The sequence below is a fragment of the Malaclemys terrapin genome, chromosome 7 (assembly GCF_027887155.1).
Source record: "Malaclemys terrapin pileata isolate rMalTer1 chromosome 7, rMalTer1.hap1, whole genome shotgun sequence".
Classification (NCBI taxonomy): Eukaryota; Metazoa; Chordata; order Testudines; family Emydidae; genus Malaclemys; species Malaclemys terrapin.
This window is the reverse complement of record NC_071511.1, coordinates 128,091,489-128,110,535: the sequence shown is the minus strand read 5'-3', so window position 1 is coordinate 128,110,535 and position 19,047 is coordinate 128,091,489. Positions and strand designations below refer to the sequence as shown.

Here is a 19,047-nt window from a genome sequence, read left to right as displayed (position 1 = left end):
GGCCCCTGGATGTCAGCAGGACTCCACAGAGCAGAGGCCTGGACTCACGTTGAGTGCAGAGGAGATGGAGAGCCCGACGATGCCACTCCCCAGAGAGTCCCTCGTAATCACGGCTAGGAGAGCCGCAAAGAAAACCACCAGGTTCCCGACAAACTCCAGGCGGACGGCCAGCCACCTGCATCGGGGAGAGCGTGGGCGGTGAGGCGTGGGAGAGAGGAGCCTGCCTGCATCTACGCACGCATGGTGGGGCACTTACAGTGAGCACCATCAGCGCCATTCCTGGCCACCCAAAACACCCAGCAGGTGCCCAGCGCCACCCCATCCGCTCCCAGCACCCAACAGTGCACTGACTGTCCGTCATAATCCTCCGTTCCTGGCCAAACACCCAGCAGGTGCCCAGCGCCACCCCATCCGCTCCCAGCACCCAACAGTGCACTGACTGTCCGTCATAATCCTCCGTTCCTGGCCAAACACCCAGCAGGTGCCCAGCGCCACCCCCATCCGCTCCCAGCACCCAACAGCACAATGACCGTCCGTCATAATCCTCCGTTCACATGATGAGTGCAGGTCCTGTTGGCCTGTCCCTTTGGGGGCGGAGTAATCTCACCTATTCGAGACAATCCAGGAGTAAACACTTTTCTGGTTCATGTCCATGATCCGGTCGTTGTGCTGCAGAAACCGCTCCTGGTGTCCATAGGCCCTGATCACAGACAGGCCTGACACTGTCTCACCGAAGTGGGAATAGATGGGAGACCTGGTGACGGAATCCAGACGTCTCAGCTGGCGGGACGTGGAGACATAGAAGCGCTGGGACCAGAGAAGCGGCTCGATTAGTGCAATGTTTAACCAGGACCTTCCCACCCGGGGCAGGTAGCAGAGAGCTCAGTTCTGCCGGGCGTGTCTGCAGTGACACACGCTGGGCAGCCGGCCCCAGCTGTCCCAGCTCTGGGAATGCCCAAGGAAGGAGAGAGGCTGAGCCCTGCCCTGCCCATTGTGCCGAGGCAAAGGCAGGTGGCGGCGGAAGCACTCCGAAAGTATCAGAACCACTCACCAGCAGGAAGAAATAGAAGATGCCCAAGGGAATGATGATGAGAGCGAAGTAGGGGGTGGCCAGGCAGATCATAAGCAGGGTGCTGATGATGCCCAGAAAGCAGGTCAGCCAGCTACGGAAGGACATGGGGATGGTCTCATCCACGGTAAAGATGTCCTGGGAACAGATGGAGAAGAGGGGAGATCCAGGCAGTGAGGCTAGGCCCTGCAAGACAGGAGGAGGCCAGAGAGCCCTGCACATGCTAAGGGAAGCTCTGATACCACGGCCTTCCAGCCCTGGGGCTCAGCATAATCCTACTGTCCAGACAGGGAGACTGACGCAGAGAGAGGGGAAGGGACTTGCCTCATGGGGCATGTCGTGAATCAATGGCACAGCTGGGAAAATGAACGCAGGGGTCTTGATTTCCAGCTCCCCATATTCTAACCATTAGACCCCACATCCTCCCAGATCTGAGAATAGAACCCAGGAGTCCTGGCTCTCAGTCCCCTCAACTCTAACCATTAGACTCCACTTCTTCTCTAGCTCTGCATGATTGAAGGCCAGTCAGGTTCCTAGTTTGGACCCACCTTGTTCACATCACAAAGCCCTGCTGAGACCTGACCAAATGTGCCTGGAACATCCCTCCCTCTGCCGCCACCCCCGGCCCTGGTCCTGCCAGGGCAACTGGGCACAGGGTCCCCCGGGCCCGAGCTCTCACCTTGGCAAATCTGTTGACGATGCGACCTGTGGGGGTCGTGTCGAAGAAGCTCATGGGCACTCGCAAGATATTGCTGAGCAGCTGCTGGTGCAGCATGCGGGAGGCCCGGATGGTACCTCGGGTAGCCAGGAGGGCTCCGGCCAGCAGGAAGGCAGCTAGAACGCATGCATGTTCCAGTCAGGGTCAGGCTCCTGGGACCGACACCCCCCAGCACACACGGAGACATCGGGTGCTGGGCTGCAATTCTCCAGCTTCCAGGGGGGCCTCAGACCCCAGCTGTCTGCTCCCAGGGAAATCTTGGCAACCCCATCCAGCACACTGGGGGAAAGCCTGGGGCCTCGGCAACCCTTCCCTGGGCTCTCCAGCCAAGTGCCCCCAGCTCACAACATCCCATTTAAATTGGGTGGGTCCCCAGACTTACCCTGCGCCATGCCCAGCGCCCCGAAGACCCCGATCCGCATGTCCCGCTGAGAGGTTGGGTAGGTCTGGTTCCAGTACCGCAGCGAGTCGTCGGTCCAGTCACTGAGCCACAGGTTGGACCCCACGAAGGCAGCATATTGTGCAACGTAGGTGATGAAAACTGAGGCGGAGAATCCCCAGCCCACGGCGCGCAAGTACCGCAGGTACAGGGAGAACTTCACCTGCAGAGCAGCACAGCCTGTCGCGGCGTCCCACGAAGTCCAGCTGCCGCACGCACCCCTGACGCAGCTACGCCTGCAGGCCACATCTCTGCCCTCCCCACACAGCAGCACTCAACCCCCCCACAGCACGCCCAGCCCCCCCACAGCACCGCCCAGCCCCCTATGCCCTCCCCACACAGCACTGCCCAGCCCCACCACAGCACCGCCCAGCCCCCTATGCCCTCCCCACCACAGCACTGCCCAGCCCCCTATGCCCTCCCCACACAGCAGCACTCAACCCCCCCACAGCACGCCCAGGTTCCCCACAGCACCGCCCAGCCCCCCATGCCCTCCCCACACAGCACTGCCCAGCCCCACCACAGCATACCCAGGTTCCCCACAGCACTGCCCAGCCCCCCACACCCTCCCCACACAGCAGCACTCAATCCCCCCACAGCACACCCAGGTTCCCCACAGCACCGTCCAGCCCCCCCACAGCACTGCCCAGCCCCCCATTCCCTCCCCACATAGCAGCACTCAACCCCCCCCATGCCCTCCCCAAACTGCAGCACTCACCCCCCCACAGCACCGCCCAGGTTCCCCACAGCACCGCCCAGCCCCCCACACCCTCCCCACACAGCACCACCCCAACCCTGCCCTCCCCAGCACTACCCGCCCACCCTGCCTTCCCATAGCCGGCAGCCCACGCTCCAAACACACCCCAGCAGCATCCCTCCACGCCTCCCTCTTCATGCATAGGCCGGGAGCGGTGCAATGGGGGTCAGCAAAGCTGAGAGTCAGTTTTCTCAAGCAACTATTGTGGTTGTAAAGCAGCGAGCTGTGGAGTGGGATTTCACGGTGCCCCCGCCCCCAAGCCACGGGATCCCTTCTCTCACCTTCCCTGTTTCCATGGCCTCCTTCTCAATCAGCCTCTGTCCTGTCACCTCCTCGGCAGGCTGCTTGCCCTTGGGCCCCACCTCACCCGCTTGCAGGGCCTTTCGCAGGGACTTGGTGCTGCTGGTGCTGAGGCTGCAATAGGGCGATTGCTCATTGTTAGCAATGGGGCGGCTGCACTTGGAGCTACCCTGGAACCCCATCCGCCTCGCCCTGCATTGCGCCTCCCGCTCGAACATGCTGGCTGCGCCGGGATCTGCCAGGGACCAGCCATGGGACTCACTGACTTTGGCGAGAGAAACATTTCAACTGGACGCTTTGGAAATTCCTCCGAGTCCAGCGTTGTTCCCACCCTCTCAGCTAAACCAGCCCAGCCCCTGCTCCGGACACACCTTCACCCAGCCAGCGAGCCCCTGACAGGGGCTGACAGCTGCGGGGAGAAGCCCGAGGTCTGGATGTGTGGCATGCAGAAACCGCTGGATAAGTACGAGTCCCCAGTCATACTAGAGGGGAAGCTACTCAACTGTGCGATCCTGCCCAGTGCATTGTGGGGGAGCAGAAAGGGGTGGGGTTGGGGGGGTCAGCTTCAACAGAGGAGTGTGTGGGAAGACAGGTGGAGAAACCCTGCAGGCAGGAACTCGCCCAGCCTGGGCTGCAGAGCAGAACCATGACAGACAGGCCCTCTCCTGATCAGCAGCTGAGCAAAGCAGAGGGCCCCACATGCCATGCAGGCCAGGGAGGCCCCAGAGACCAGGGCTCTCAGACGCTTTCCCACAGGTTCCCCAAGAAGTGAAGCCTCACACAGGGCCCCTCCATCTCAGGAAGCAAAGAAGAGGTCCAGGGCATGGGGAGATGCCTATGTAGGAAGCAGGGAGAGGGAAGGAAAGGGAGAGGTTTGGGATGAGATCTGATGACTGGGGACAGGTTCCTACCTGCGGCTGAATCCTCTCTGCTGAATGCTGGCTTCTCTTTTCAGGGTCATGGTCACTATGTCGGCTGGCACGTCCTCCGTGCTAGTCTCAGGGACCCCACCGTCTTGCTCCTCTGCAGCTCCAACTGAAGCAGCAGACACAGGAGTTAGGAGGCGCTCGGACTGGAAGTGGTGTTAGGCATTGAACAGAGAGCAGAGCAGTGGTTCTCAGGCTTCTGCATTGGTGACCCCTTTTACACAGCCAGCCTCTGAATGTGACCCCCCTTATAAATTAAAAACACATTTTCTTTATATTTAACACTATTATAATGGCTGGAGGCAAAGCGGGGTTTGGTGATGGAGGCTGACAGCTCGCGACCCCCGTGTAATAACCTTACGACCCCCAGTTTGAGAGCCCCTGCCGTCGAGCCACGCCTGTGCTGCGTCCTTCTGCACAGCAGCCAAGAGCTACGCTGTTGTGACCGAGATGCCAATTTCCTGCAATATCTTCAGGAGCCCTTATTAAATTATGCTCAAGTGTCCTGGGGGTCCATTGTATTTAATGAATGGTTTGTGTGTTATTGTGGGCTGGGATGTATGTAACCTCTGGAGTGGGGACATGTAAGTCCTGGGGGCTCAAAAGACTCTATCCAACAATGTGTCGGACTAGAACAGACTCAGACCAAAAAATGTGGAGTGGAATATACAGGGCGCGGGGAATCCCCATCTCCAGTGACGCAAACCCCAGCCCTGAGGCGGGACCACTGTCTGCTGATCACTCTCGCTGCCATCTGACAGGTTCCTAGCTCTCTCCCTGAAGCAGCTGGTGCTGGTGGCCCCTGTTGGAGATGGGGTACTGGGTGCAGACCCCTGCTCTGAGCTGGAGTGGGAATCCCTACGCCCCTAGGAGTAAGGGTGCAGAATTCTCTAGGTGGAACTGTCCCACTCCTTGTCAGGGCCTGTCTTGGGGAGACCCAGGGCCTTTTCTGGCTTTGCAGAACTGCACAGTGTGCTCAGGTGGGTCGCTGGGCTCGCTCCCAGCCACAGGAAGGGGAACGCCCAAGCAGCAAGCTGAGCACGTCTCCCGGCCGCAGCGTTGGACTTTGGGGCCCAAGCTCCAGCCAAGCTCAACAGGGAAGGAGAAGAGACCACGCTCTGGAAACCCTTGTGGGTGGGAAGGTTCCCAGCAGGGGTTAGGGCTAGGTTCCTGCATAGCCACGTAGCTCTTTCTGCTGACTCACACTGAGGCAAGACTAGCTGAGTCACACTCGCTCCAGTTCAGGAGGAGGCAGGGTTGGAGTGGCCCCCCAAGGCAGAGGGAAAGGGGCAGAAACAGAAGGGCCCTGCAGAGACAGACCCAAGCTCCAGAGACAGCATAGGCCAAGGCTTTCCTTGTATTAGTGTCACCCTCGTTAACAGAGGCGAACCCCAGGTGGGTGAGTTAGGGCTGTCTCCTTCCCTCCCCCCAACACTGGAGCATTCTGGGTATACATAGCACAAAACAGGACTCCATGGGCACTGTATGAAGGGCACCTGTATGAAGCTAACCCTGGGCCCAGCACATGCCCTCATACCTGTGGCCTCCCCCTCGGGGGTGTTGCCCTCCTGGCTCCCATACGTGCTCAGGAGCTGAGCGAAGGCCCCCCCGTTAGCCAGCAAGGTGCTGTAGGAGCCCTGCTCAGACACAGCACCGGCCACCAGCACCACAATCTCATCCGTCCTTGGCAGGAAACTGACACTGTGTGTTACCAGGATCCGGGTCTGCCACAAAGAATGGCGCACAGGTTACAGGGCACAGCAGCTACAGGACCCTCCACCCCTGTGCCCCTGGCTGGAAACACATGCCACCCCCACCTCCAGCTGAGGACCCGCAGGGGTCCCCCTCGCCCACTCCCGCCCCTGGCTGGGGACCCACAGGGGTCCCCCTCGCCCACTCCCGCCCCGGGACCCGCAGGGGTCCCCCTCGCCCACTCCCGGCCGGGGACCCGCGGGGCTCCCCCTCGCCCACCCCCGCCCCCGGCCAGCGAACCGCGGGGCTCCCCCTTGCCCACCCCCGCCCCCGGCCGGGGACCCGCAGGGCTCCCCCTCGCCCACTCCCGCCCCCGGCCGGGGACCCGCAGGGCTCCCCCTCGCCCACTCCCACCCCTGGCCGGGGACCTGCAGGGCTCCCCATCAGGCCCCTTCACCCCCACCTGGGGATGCACAGGGTCCCCCTTGCCCTCCCCCACCCCTGGCTGGGAACCCACGGGGCACTCTGTCATCTATCCTCACTCCTGGCTGGGGATGCACAGGGCCCCCCTCCTCCACTCACACCCCCAGTGGAGAGCCTGGAGGTGTTCCTGTTGCCAACCGCACAGAACTGCCCACCCAGCCCCTTGTTCAAGCCCCCCGTTAAACCACTAAGAGGCTTCCCTGGCCACAGAGGGGGCCAGACCAGAAGTTCCCCACACGAGGGTTGATGGGGGGGATCTACTGGGGGGACTGCTCCCTGCCCCGATCAGCTCGGGGCTGTTCTCACCTTGCCCTGCAGCAGCCCGTCCGGCCCCAGCACCTGGTCAAAGAGGTGCTTTCCCACGTGAGCATCCACGGCCGACAGGGGGTCGTCCAGCAGGTAGATATCTGCGTCGCTGTACACAGCCCTAGCCAGGCTGACCCGCTGCTTCTGGCCCCCGCTCAGGTTAATGCCCTGGTGGGGAAAGCACCCGCTTGTAAGTCCTGGGGCTCTCCCTGCACCCCAGTGTGCTGACAGAGGGGAGCAAAGTCTTTCACCAGTGCTCTCTCACCCCCACCCTACCCACATGTTCTCCAGACAGCCCCCCTGAGCATCACACGCTCTCTGTCACCCCCAACCTACCGATACATGCTCCAGACGGAGCCTGAGCACCACACGCTCCTACGCCCTCCGCACCCCCACCCTACCCACATGTTCTCCAGACAGCCCCCCTGAGCACCACACGCTCTCTGCACCCCCAACCTACTGCTACATGCTCCAGACAGCCCCCCCCCGAGTACCACATGCTCTCTGCACCCCCCACCTACTGCTACATGCTCCAGACAGCCCCCCCGAGCACCACATGCTCTCTGTCACCCCCAACCTACTGCTACATGCTCCAGACGGAGCCTGAGCACCACACGCTCCTACGCCCTCCGCACCCCCACCCTACCCACATGTTCTCCAGACAGCCCCCCTGATCATCACACGCTCTCTGCACCCCCCCACCCTACCCCTACATGCTCCAGACAGCCCCCCCCGAGTACCACATGCTCTCTGCACCCCCCACCTACTGCTACATGCTCCAGACAGCCCCCCCGAGTACCACATGCTCTCTGCACCCCCCACCTACTGCTACATGCTCCAGACAGCCCCCCCGAGCATCACATGCTCTCTGTCACCCCCAACCTACTGCTACATGCTCCAGACAGCCCCCCCGAGCACCACATGCTCTCTGCACCCCCCACCTACTGCTACATGCTCCAGACAGCCCCCCCGAGCACCACATGCTCTCTGCACCCCCCACCTACTGCTACATGCTCCAGACAGCCCCCCCCGAGTACCACATGCTCTCTGCACCCCCCACCTACTGCTACATGCTCCAGACAGCCCCCCCGAGCATCACATGCTCTCTGTCACCCCCAACCTACTGCTACATGCTCCAGACGGAGCCTGAGCACCACACCCTCCTACGCCCTCCGCACCCCAACCCTACCCACATGTTCTCCAGACAGCCCCCCCGAGCATCACATGCTCTCTCCACCCCCCACCCTACCCCTACATGCTCCAGACAGACCCTGAGCACCACACGCTCCTACGCCCTCCGCACCCCCACCCTACCCACATGTTCTCCAGACAGCCCCCCCGAGCACCACACGCTCTCTGCACCCCCAACCTACTGCTACATGCTCCAGACAGCCCCCCCGAGTACCACATGCTCTCTGCACCCCCCACCTACTGCTACATGCTCCAGACAGCCCCCCCGAGCACCACACGCTCTCTGCACCCCCAACCTACTGCTACATGCTCCAGACAGCCCCCCCGAGTACCACACGCTCTCTGCACCCCCAACCTACTGCTACATGCTCCAGACAGCCCCCCCCGAGTACCACATGCTCTCTGCACCCCCCACCTACTGCTACATGCTCCAGACAGCCCCCCCGAGCATCACATGCTCTCTGTCACCCCCAACCTACTGCTACATGCTCCAGACACCCCCCCCCCGAGCATCACATGCTCTCTGTCACCCCCAACCTACTGCTACATGCTCCAGACAGCCCCCCCCGAGCATCACATGCTCTCTGTCACCCCCAACCTACTGCTACATGCTCCAGACAGCCCCCCCGAGCATCACATGCTCTCTGTCACCCCCAACCTACTGCTACATGCTCCAGACAGCCCCCCCGAGCATCACATGCTCTCTGTCACCCCCAACCTACTGCTACATGCTCCAGACGGCGCCTGAGCACCACACGCGCCTATGCCCTCCGCACCCCAACCCTACCCACATGTTCTCCAGACAGCCCCCCCGAGCACCACACGCTCTCTGCACCCCCAACCTACTGCTACATGCTCCAGACAGCCCCCCCCGAGTACCACATGCTCTCTGCACCCCCCACCTACTGCTACATGCTCCAGACAGCCCCCCGAGCACCACACGCTCTCTGCAGCCCCAACCTACTGCTACATGCTCCAGACAGCCCCCCCCCGAGTACCACACGCTCTCTGCACCCCCAACCTACTGCTACATGCTCCAGACAGCCCCCCCCGAGTACCACATGCTCTCTGCACCCCCCACCTACTGCTACATGCTCCAGACAGCCCCCCCGAGCATCACATGCTCTCTGTCACCCCCAACCTACTGCTACATGCTCCAGACGGAGCCTGAGCACCACACGCGCCTACCCCCTCTGCACCCCAACCCTACCCACATGTTCTCCAGACAGCCCCCCCGAGCACCACACGCTCTCTGTCACCCCCAACCTACTGCTACATGCTCCAGACAGCCCCCCCCCGAGCACCACATGCTCTCTGCACCCCCCACCTACTGCTACATGCTCCAGACAGCCCCCCCGAGCACCACATGCTCTCTGCACCCCCCACCTACTGCTACATGCTCCAGACAGCCCCCCCGAGCACCACACGCTCTCTGTCACCCCCAACCTACTGCTACATGCTCCAGACGGAGCCTGAGCACCACACACTCCTACGCCCTCCGCACCCCCACCCTACCCACATGTTCTCCAGACAGCCCCCCTGAGCATCACACGCTCTCTGCACCCCCCCACCCTACCCCTACATGCTCCAGACAGACCCTGAGTACCACACACTCCTACGCCCTCCGCACCCCCACCCTAGCCACATGTTCTCCACACAGCCCCCCCGAGCACCACACGCTCTCTGCACCCCCAACCTACTGCTACATGCTCCAGACAGCCCCCCCCGAGTACCACATGCTCTCTGCACCCCCCACCTACTGCTACATGCTCCAGACAGCCCCCCCCGAGCATCACATGCTCTCTGTCACCCCCAACCTACTGCTACATGCTCCAGACGGAGCCTGAGCACCACACGCGCCTATGCCCTCCGCACCCCAACCCTACCCACATGTTCTCCAGACAGCCCCCATGAGCATCACACGCTCTCTGCACTCCCCACCCTACCCCTACATGCTCCAGACAGACCCTGAGTACCACACGCTCCTACGCCCTCCGCACCCCCACCCTACCCACATGTTCTCCAGACAGCCCCCCCGAGCACCACACGCTCTCTGCACCCCCAACCTACTGCTACATGCTCCAGACAGCCCCCCCCCGAGTACCACATGCTCTCTGCACCCCCCACCTACTGCTACATGCTCCAGACAGCCCCCCCGAGCACCACACGCTCTCTGCACCCCAAACCTACTGCTACATGCTCCAGACAGCCCCCCCCCCGAGTACCACACGCTCTCTGCACCCCCAACCTACTGCTACATGCTCCAGACAGCCCCCCCCCGAGTACCACATGCTCTCTGCACCCCCCACCTACTGCTACATGCTCCAGACAGCCCCCCCGAGCATCACATGCTCTCTGTCACCCCCAACCTACTGCTACATGCTCCAGACAGCCCCCCCCCGAGCACCACATGCTCTCTGCACCCCCCACCTACTGCTACATGCTCCAGACAGCCCCCCCCCCGAGCACCACATGCTCTCTGCACCCCCCACCTACTGCTACATGCTCCAGACAGCCCCCCCGAGCACCACATGCTCTCTGCACCCCCCACCTACTGCTACATGCTCCAGACAGCCCCCCCCGAGCACCACATGCTCTCTGTCACCCCCAACCTACTGCTACATGCTCCAGACGGAGCCTGAGCACCACACGCTCCTACGCCCTCCGCACCCCAACCCTACCCACATGTTCTCCAGACAGCCCCCCCGAGCACCACACGCTCTTTGCCACTCCCACTTCCCCTCCATGCTCCAGACGGAGCCTGAGCACCATATTCTCTCTGCACCCCAGCACCCTATCCCACCCCCGTGCTCCAGACAGCCTCCCTGTGCCCCATATGCTCTCTGAACCCCCCCCATCCCCACGTGATAGCCCCCCCCCGAGCGCCACACGTTCTCTGCCACCCCCATCCCACCCCTAGGAGCTCCAGACACTCCCCAAGTGTCTGCCATCATTCCCTCCCAAATACACACCCAGGGGCTGATGCTCCCACCACCAAACAGTCCTCCTCAGACGCCCATGCACCTCCCCCACTCCACATACATCCTCCTCCTCCTCTTCTACCTTCCTCATACATCCACGAGCCACCCATTGCTGCTACCACACGACCCTCCAGCTTCATACACTCACAACACCCTCCCCCCTCTCTGCGCCACCCCCAGACACCTCCCCGTCTCTATCCCCCACCTACTCCCCCGGACGCCTCCTCCCAGCCTTCCCCGACATGCCCAGTGCCAATACCTTCTCTCCAATCTCTGTGAGGTCACCTCCAGGGAGCAGCTTCAGGTCTGGAAGGAGAGCACAGGCTTCCACAACCCGCTGGTACCTAGCCTCATCCAGTTCTGACCCAAAGAGAATGTTGTCCTTCAGCGTGGCGTTCTGGATCCAGGCCTGCTGGGGAACGTAGGCCACAGAGCCCTGGAGGGAAGAGCCCAATCACAGCTGCCTTATCCAGTCAGCGCAGGACTTGGGCCCTGGGCTAGGGGCTGGGGAAAGGAGGGATGGGGGAGATGGGCCCAGGGTGGGAGCAGTGCAGTCACATCCTCTGTGCAGGGAACTAGACAAAGCCAAGATGAGGTTGTGACATGGCAGACCAGGTGCCAGCTCATGCCAAGGCCTTTAGGCCTCAACTGAACACTGACCAATACATCGCTAGACACCAGTCTGGCTCAGCTCTGTGTCAGCATTGTTCAAATAAAGATTAAGTGTATGAGAATGTGGTTAGACATTATGAAATGCTGGTAGAAGCTGCATGTAGTAATCTCACTTACAACATCTGTACCCCACATTATAAGGTTATATTGAGCATTTACTTTGTAATCCTCTGTAACTGTGTACCTTGCGAACCAGGAACGAAGCATTAACTAATGTAAGATGCTGGCTTCCCACTGATGTGGTTAGGCCCTGCCCACCAAGAAAGCCCATTGAAACAAAGGAGCCATTGTGAAACATCAGAGGACAAAAACTTTGTTAATTGCTCCCCCAACTCCCATGAAGAGGACTCATCCCATCAGCTTGAGCTCTGGGGGAAGATAATAAAAATTCCTGCTAAAGAAGAAGCTGGATCTTTTATATCGCTTGGACTTTGAGGGCGAGGATTACTAGGTATAAACAAAAGATCCCTAGTGCTTCGCGTGGGTTAGCCCTAAAGAACACATAGAGCTTGCTTATTATAGATGCTTCTATTACTTTTTGAAACTTTAGATTGGAACCCATTTGTGTGTGTTTGTTTATTTGCTTTAACCTTGTAAATAACACTCATTTCTTTTTCTTAGTTAATAAATCTTTAGTTAATTTATTACAGGATTGGCTACAAGCGTTGTCTTTGGTGTTAGATCTAAGGTGCAATTGACCTGAGGTAAGTGACTGGTCCTTTGGGACTGGGAGTAACTGAATGTTGTTGTGATTTTTGGTGTAAAGGACCATCTCTCTCAAAGACAAGTTTACCTTGGTGACAAGATAGATCAGAGTACCCAAGGGTACTGTCTGAGACTCTCTGGTTAGGCTGTTATAGTGCCTGAGGAGTTTACAGTTGATACTTGGCTAGTGAAATAATAGAATCATAGAACTGGAAGGGACCTCGTCTAGTCCAGTCCCCTGCACTCACGGCCAGACTAAGTATTATAGACCATCCCTGACAGGTGTTTGTCTAACCTGCTCTTAAAAATCTCCAATGACAGAGATTCCACAACCTCCCTATGCAATTTATTCCAGTGCTTAACCACCCTGACAGGATGTTTTTCCTTATGTCCAACCTAAACTTCTCTTGCTGCAATTTAAGCCCCTTGCTTCTTGTCCTATCCTCAGAGGTTAAGGAGAACAATTTTTCTCCCTCCTCCATGTAACAACCTTTTATGTACTTGAAAACTGTTATCATGTCCCCTCTCAGTCTTCTCTTCTCCAGATTAAACAAACCCAATTTTTAAAATCTTCCCTCATAGGTCATGTTTTCTAGACCTTTCATCATTTTTGTTGCTCTTCTCTGGGCTTTCTCCAATTTGTCCACATCTTTCCTGAAATGTAAGTACAGAACTCATAACCAGTACGGGGTTTGTGCTTTGGTTCTTAACAGACAGCTTGGCAGAGCAGATAATTCCTGTGACATTCAATGTCCTGCAGGGGAAAAGGTTGTTCACTGCATCTCCCCAGGACTTAGGGGAAAGAGGGTGCTGGAGGCTAGGACCCTAACTAGCTTTCCCACCCTACAGACCAAGGGTTTGCTCTCACTTCCATGAGCTGGGTGGATATTTGTCCATGGCACCAAGCTGCCATGTGATCGGTCGTGACAGTGGATGTCCGGAGCTTCCATGCCGGCAATAGCGTGAAGTGCATGAGGGAGGACTGAAGGGTATTGGCAGAGTTGGGTAGGGACAATTTGAGTAGCGGGGGGCTGCAGATCAGGATTGAGGGGCATTGGCAAAGATATGCATGTAGGGAGCCCAGGGCTGGAAGAGCAGTGGGGCTGTGAGGCGAGGCTGAGGGGCACCAGCAGAGCTAGAGGGTGTCCCAAAGCTGGAATACCAGGGAAATCTGCAAGTCATGACCGAGGTGATTTGGCCTGGATTCTGGCGGGGGGGGGGGCCTGGTGCCTGGCCAGGCTGTTCACATCTCTGCCTGGGGTGGGCACTCTTAAGTGCCCCCCAGGATCTGACGGCAGCTCACGGGGCCTCCTCCACCCGGGGCAGCTCCTCTCACCTGGATGTTAATGTGCCCCTTGAGGTTTTCCATCTCTCCTAGCACAGCTGACACCAGTGAGGATTTCCCTGAGCCCACCGCCCCGACCACAGCCACCAGACGCCCAGGCTTGATATCCAAAGTGACCCTGGAAGGATGAGAGATCTGAGTGGGACTCAGAGCAGCGCTGAGCAGCTACCAGGGATGTAAATAACGTGTAAAAACAATAACCATGTAACCAATTGAAATTCTATCGGTTACATGCGTAAACGTTTAACTGTGGAACTAGAGGTGCAGGGGCTGCTGTAGCACCCCCATGTTTTAGGCAGGGCTCCACTGCCGCCCCACGCCCGGGGATCCCTGCTGCTGTCCCTGCGCCCGGCATCCTGGTTGCCAGCCAGTGCCCAGGGTCCTGGCTGCCATCCCGCCCCGGGGGTCTGCACTGCGGCGGCAGCAGGATGCTGGGCGCGGGTGGCAGCAGAGCCCTGGGCGCGGGTGGCAGCAACCAGGATCCCGGGCGCAGGGCAGCAGCCAGGACCTAGGGTGGAGTTTAATTGTTAACAGAAATCGATAAGCCTCAAGCTTCTTGGTTAACCGGTTAAACTTTTACATCCCTAACAGCTACGTTACCCAGGCTAACCGCAGGCTCCTTCCCGGACTCCTGCGTCTCCTGGACTTGCCACCCGGGCCTTGCACGTGGTTGGAAATGTCATGAAAGGACCCAGACCATGTGGTCAGCGAGAACAAGCCAGGTGTTTCCAGCTGCCGTGTCTCTGCTCTGGGGGACGTGTGTCCTGCAGTCCCAGGCCCCACCGGGGGCTGTGTTCCACCCATGACAGCACAGGGCGATTGCCTGGCAGGTCAGTAACAGAGAAGGGAGCCCCCCAGCACAGCACCAGGCCCCGGACGCAGCACACTCACTCTCTGATCGCAGGCTCGGCACGCTGCTCCCAGGTAAAGGAGGCCTCGGAGAACTGAATCGCGCAGTCTGCCAAGAGAACGGGCAGTGCCTCAGAGACTGGGGGGGGACAGTTCCCTCCCCAGCCCAAACCCAAACTCTGTGTGTCCAGCTCCCAGGAGCCAGCAGCCCACTCGGGGGCTTCCCCTCATGCCTAGTGGATCCTGGATTTGGGCCAAGGGGGGAAATCCTCCCCAAAGGGCCCTGCACATGAAGGGAGGGTTGTTATACCACAGGACCCTGCAAACCAGGTGCCCCCACACGAGGTGCGAGGGGGGGGGGTGTATGTAAGGGCCCCATACATGGGGTAAGGAGTGGAGGGGGGGATTGTGCCTGGGGGCCCCACACACGGGGTGGGAGTGGGGGGGATTGTGCCCAAGTGCCCCCCACATGCAGTGGTGCTGATGGGGAGTTGTATTTGAGGGCCCTGCACACCCATGATGTGGCTGCAGGCCCCCCACAGACACACCAGGGACCTGCTGTGAGACCTGGCAGTTTATTTACCAACACTGGGGTCACGTCTTATGGCTGAGGGGTCCAGGTCGCCACTCCCCAGGTACCGCTCCAGCCGCTCGGTGGACACGCTGGTCTGTAGGAAGCAAAAGGGGATGTCACACAGGTGAGACACAAGATCCATCTGAGTGGGGTAGAGAGCTCCAGAATCTTCCTGCCCAACCCTCACACCCTGGGGGCAGCTCCCCAGCTCTGTATTTCCCAAGAGATTGAACAATAAGGCAGGGACCATATGTGTGCGTGTGCAGCATCCAAAAGAGAAGGTTACTCCCCCTGTGCAGTAACTGGGGGTCTTCGAGATGTGTGTCCCTATGGACGCTCCCCTGTAGGTGCAACAGTGCCTCCTGCACCTGGGATTGGAGATCTGCGGTAGCAGCGCCCGTCGGGCTGCACATGTGTTCCTCCCTGTCTCCCACCATCTATATAGCGCTCTGCGGTCCAACCACCCTCAGTTCCTGCTCTACTGCAGAGTTTATGTTTGAACTCCGAAGCAGAGGACGGAGGGTGGGTAGTGGAGCACCCGTAGGGGGACACATCTCTCAGAACCTCCGTTACTGCACAGGGGGAGTAACCTTTCCTTCTCTGAGTGATGTCGCTATGGATGCTCCACTGTAGGTGACTGCAGAGCAGTGCCCCTAGATGGAAGTGACTTCGGCGTGATGTCTGCTGAGGCAGATAGGACACAGCGTCCTAGTCAGGCATCTGATGCCACGTCGTAGGTAATTGCAAAGCGTTGGCTAAAAGTGTCAGTTTCAGTTGTCAGTGTCAGTAATTGGCACATTGTTCAGGTTTGCTCCCAGCTTCAGCCCCACACGGGGGCGCCAGGGCTCAGCGCACCGGGTTTCAGCTGCGGGGCCCGGTGGCCCCCCTGAAAGGGCTCGTGGACCCCCAGGGGACCGCGGACCCCAGATTGAGAACTGCTAGCATAGGTGCCAAGGGCTTGCTTGGTGCTGGCGGTTTAGTTGGTGCCGAAGCACCGAGGATTATTTTTGATGAAGCAGTGGGTACCGCTTTTGAAAGTCTTACACTGTCTTTCTCAGTGACAAGAGACAATGTGATCCTGTCCATTTAGGGTCCTTGGACCTGTCCTTCGCACCGGTACTGGACGTGCCCAGACAGTCATGGGAGCTGTCTCACGTCTGTAACTGCAACATCCTCAGATTTCGCCGGGGATGCCTTTTTTTGAGGCAGCTCCTTAGAGGGGAAGCTAGTGGCCCTTTTCTTTTCACCTGGGCGGGAGAGGGTGGGTTTCCTCTTGGTGTTGCACAGTAGGTGAGGGTTGGCTGATAACCGTATGGATGGTGAGCACCGCATAGGAGAGGTATCGGGGCCAGGGTCTGAGGCTGGTCGCAGAGAACTCTCCATGAGTAAAAGTTTTAGCCTCAGTTCACGGGCCTTCAAGTTGAGGCAGCAGGTACACTTTTGAGAGACGTGTCCCTCACTGAGGCAGCGTATGCACCAGGAGTGACCATCACTCACGGGGATGGCTTCACAGCAAGACAGGCATCTCTTAAACCTGGGGGATCTGGGCATAAACGAGCAGGGAGAGTCTCCCGATCGGGAAAGGCGTATTAAAAAAGGAAAACCTTTGCTAAGCTAAAGAATAACGGGGAGGAAAGAGCAATGGAATTTTTTTTTTTTTAGGGGGTAGAAAAATGCAAGGAAATGGCGAGTATCTACAAAAGAACAGAAACAAGACTGTTACTGCCATTACTAAAGGCTAGGGATGTCTGAAGGGCTCTGCTCAGGATCCCATCCCAGACCAAGGGCGGCTGAGAAGGAACTGAGGGTGGTTGGACTGCACAGCGCTATATAGACGCTGCTCACGGCGCGAGACGGGGAGGAGCGCATGTGCGGCCTGACGGGCGCTGCTACCAAAGATCTCCGATCCCAGGGCAGGAAGCGCTGCCGCAACTACAGTGGAGCACCCAAAAGGACACTACTCGAAGAACTGCAGCTCCAATCCTGGCAGGGCCTCTGAGTGCCACCGCAACACACGCAAACAACAGAGGAAATAAATTAGATGCTGGGCGGGTATGGAGCCTTGCAACACAAGTCCTCCCACTCCCCACTGAGTCCTGCAACCAGCACTCTGAGCCCTGTGCCCCACATGCTGATTCCTTGGCCCAAAGACTGGCCACATGAGCCCCACATGCCGAGCCCTGATACCTCAGCCCCACACACCGAGCCTGAACCATATGATGCATTTGGGGGTTAACAAAAGGGCCCAAGACTCAACCCTCCTTCTCTCCGCCCTGCCCGGGGTGCTCACCTGCACCAAGGAGGAGATGACCATGGGCAGCATGGCCATGGGGAAGCGCAGCACGTTGAAGAGGGAGATGGAGGTAAATGCCTTCTGTGCGTCTAGGACGTTCTTCTCATCCACCATGACGTAGACGGCGAAGCTGGCCACAGAGACCTGGGGTAGGGGGTGTTAGAGCCACAGCCTCTGCCATTGCAGCCATGCCCTCACCTCCACCCCACTGCGCTGTGCTCCTGCTGGAGTTCCACCCCCATGTACACCCCACCTTGTGCTCCTGCCTGATATCCCATCCTCCGCATGCAGGGGCACGTGCTCAGGCCAGGGGTCCCATCTCCCAATGCTCGGTGCTTCTTCTGGGGCCCCAGCCCATGTGTCCCCCACACACAGCGCTCCAGCTGGGGGACCCACCCAGAGCTCTTGTTGGGGTCTCTCTGGAAGAGTGGCCAGTGGACAATAAACACGCTGGTGCTTTGCCTGCCTTCCCTGGGACAGACACCCCGCCCAGGGGCAAGTCACAGTCCCTGATCACAGGGAAGTAGTATGGGACGGTGGGGGGAATAGGCACATTACTCCCCGTCCGCAGCCTGTCAGCCCCTGGGCACATCCCACCCCCTAACCTCAAAGCCTGATCCCTCTTCCCCTCCCCCAAAACCACCTGCGCATCCACGCTCACAGCCTTATTGCCCTGGGCATATCCCAATCCCTCTTGCCACCCAGGAGGCAGCCCCACCTCCAGCCCCGTCTCCCCGGGGGCCTCCCACCACCGCCAGCCCTCGTGCACTCACCAGGAACGGGGCACAGGAGAAGATGAAGATGGAAAAAGCCTGAAGGTAGGTAAAGTGCAGCAAACCCTTCAGCTCACGCACACGGATCTCCCCAACCTGTCGCTCAAACGAAGGCTCCCAGGCGAACAGCTTCAGAATCTGAGCGACAACCAGAATAAGCGGATCCTGGTCCCACAGTGGCCCCCACTCCCACGGCTCATCTCACCTGCATGCAGCACCCCATCCACTGGCCCTGGGTCCTGCTCTCCTGCCTGCAGCCCCACCCATAGGTAGTTGCACAACCAGCCAGGGGCATTATGGGGGTCACCTTCCTGGACCCATGCAGCAAATCCTGTATCATCACGTGCCATTGACTCGGGGGGGAGGGGGGCGCGTTGCCAGCACTGCTGCCATGCAGAGAAGAATGGGCCCCCATGTGCCCTGGGGAGGGGATGGCCAGGCAGCAACCCCAGGTGTCCTGGTGGGGGGCAGGGCAGCCAAGCACGCCCCTAATGCCCTGGAGGGGGAGGGGCAGCCAGGCACTGGGGGGTGGTCCATGGTGCTCACCTTGATCCCACTGAGGATCTCATTCATTATTTTCATGCGCTGATCCTTGTTCTTCATGTTCTTCATCTGCCAGTGAGAAAGGCAAGTTGGATCCCCCAGCCCAATGCAAAGAGCAGCTCCTAAAATCCAGGAGCTCCACAAATGCTCCATCTCGGCCCCAAGCTCACTCATCCCTCATCTGCCTTGCCAGCACTTCCCATCTATTCCTGGCGGCCCCCTCTCCTGTTGGCAGGGGCTGGGCCAGTACAGGTGCAGGAGAGTCAGCTCGTTGGGCTGGGGTCTCTGCTGGAGCCTGGTGCTCCAGGGTAAGGGGGCAGCCCCGAGCAGGCTCTGCATTTCCTCTCTCGGACCCCATCTACAGTCCCACTCCGGAGAGCCACTGGCAGCATGCAGGGGTGGCTGGTGAGTGGGGGGCTCAGGCCGAGAGG

The 19,047-nt window shown here is 59.3% G+C and overlaps 1 protein-coding gene across 1 annotated transcript in view; it reads right to left on the bottom strand.

The window, feature by feature from the left end:
- Nucleotides 1–19,047, bottom strand: part of ABCC2 (ATP binding cassette subfamily C member 2) — a 56,363-nt gene that overhangs the window by 10,181 nt on the left and 27,135 nt on the right. The window contains exons 11-26 of the mRNA XM_054033828.1: nt 18,620–18,685; nt 18,074–18,211; nt 17,298–17,444; nt 15,017–15,101; nt 14,476–14,542; nt 13,576–13,702; nt 11,122–11,298; nt 6,691–6,858; nt 5,747–5,933; nt 4,195–4,318; nt 3,265–3,397; nt 2,170–2,389; nt 1,749–1,903; nt 1,052–1,207; nt 608–807; nt 49–175 (exon numbers count right to left, since the gene is read on the bottom strand). Of these exons, the coding sequence (XP_053889803.1) occupies nt 49–175; nt 608–807; nt 1,052–1,207; nt 1,749–1,903; nt 2,170–2,389; nt 3,265–3,397; nt 4,195–4,318; nt 5,747–5,933; nt 6,691–6,858; nt 11,122–11,298; nt 13,576–13,702; nt 14,476–14,542; nt 15,017–15,101; nt 17,298–17,444; nt 18,074–18,211; nt 18,620–18,685 (2,277 nt within the window). The remainder of the gene's footprint in view (nt 1–48; nt 176–607; nt 808–1,051; nt 1,208–1,748; nt 1,904–2,169; nt 2,390–3,264; nt 3,398–4,194; nt 4,319–5,746; nt 5,934–6,690; nt 6,859–11,121; nt 11,299–13,575; nt 13,703–14,475; nt 14,543–15,016; nt 15,102–17,297; nt 17,445–18,073; nt 18,212–18,619; nt 18,686–19,047) is intronic.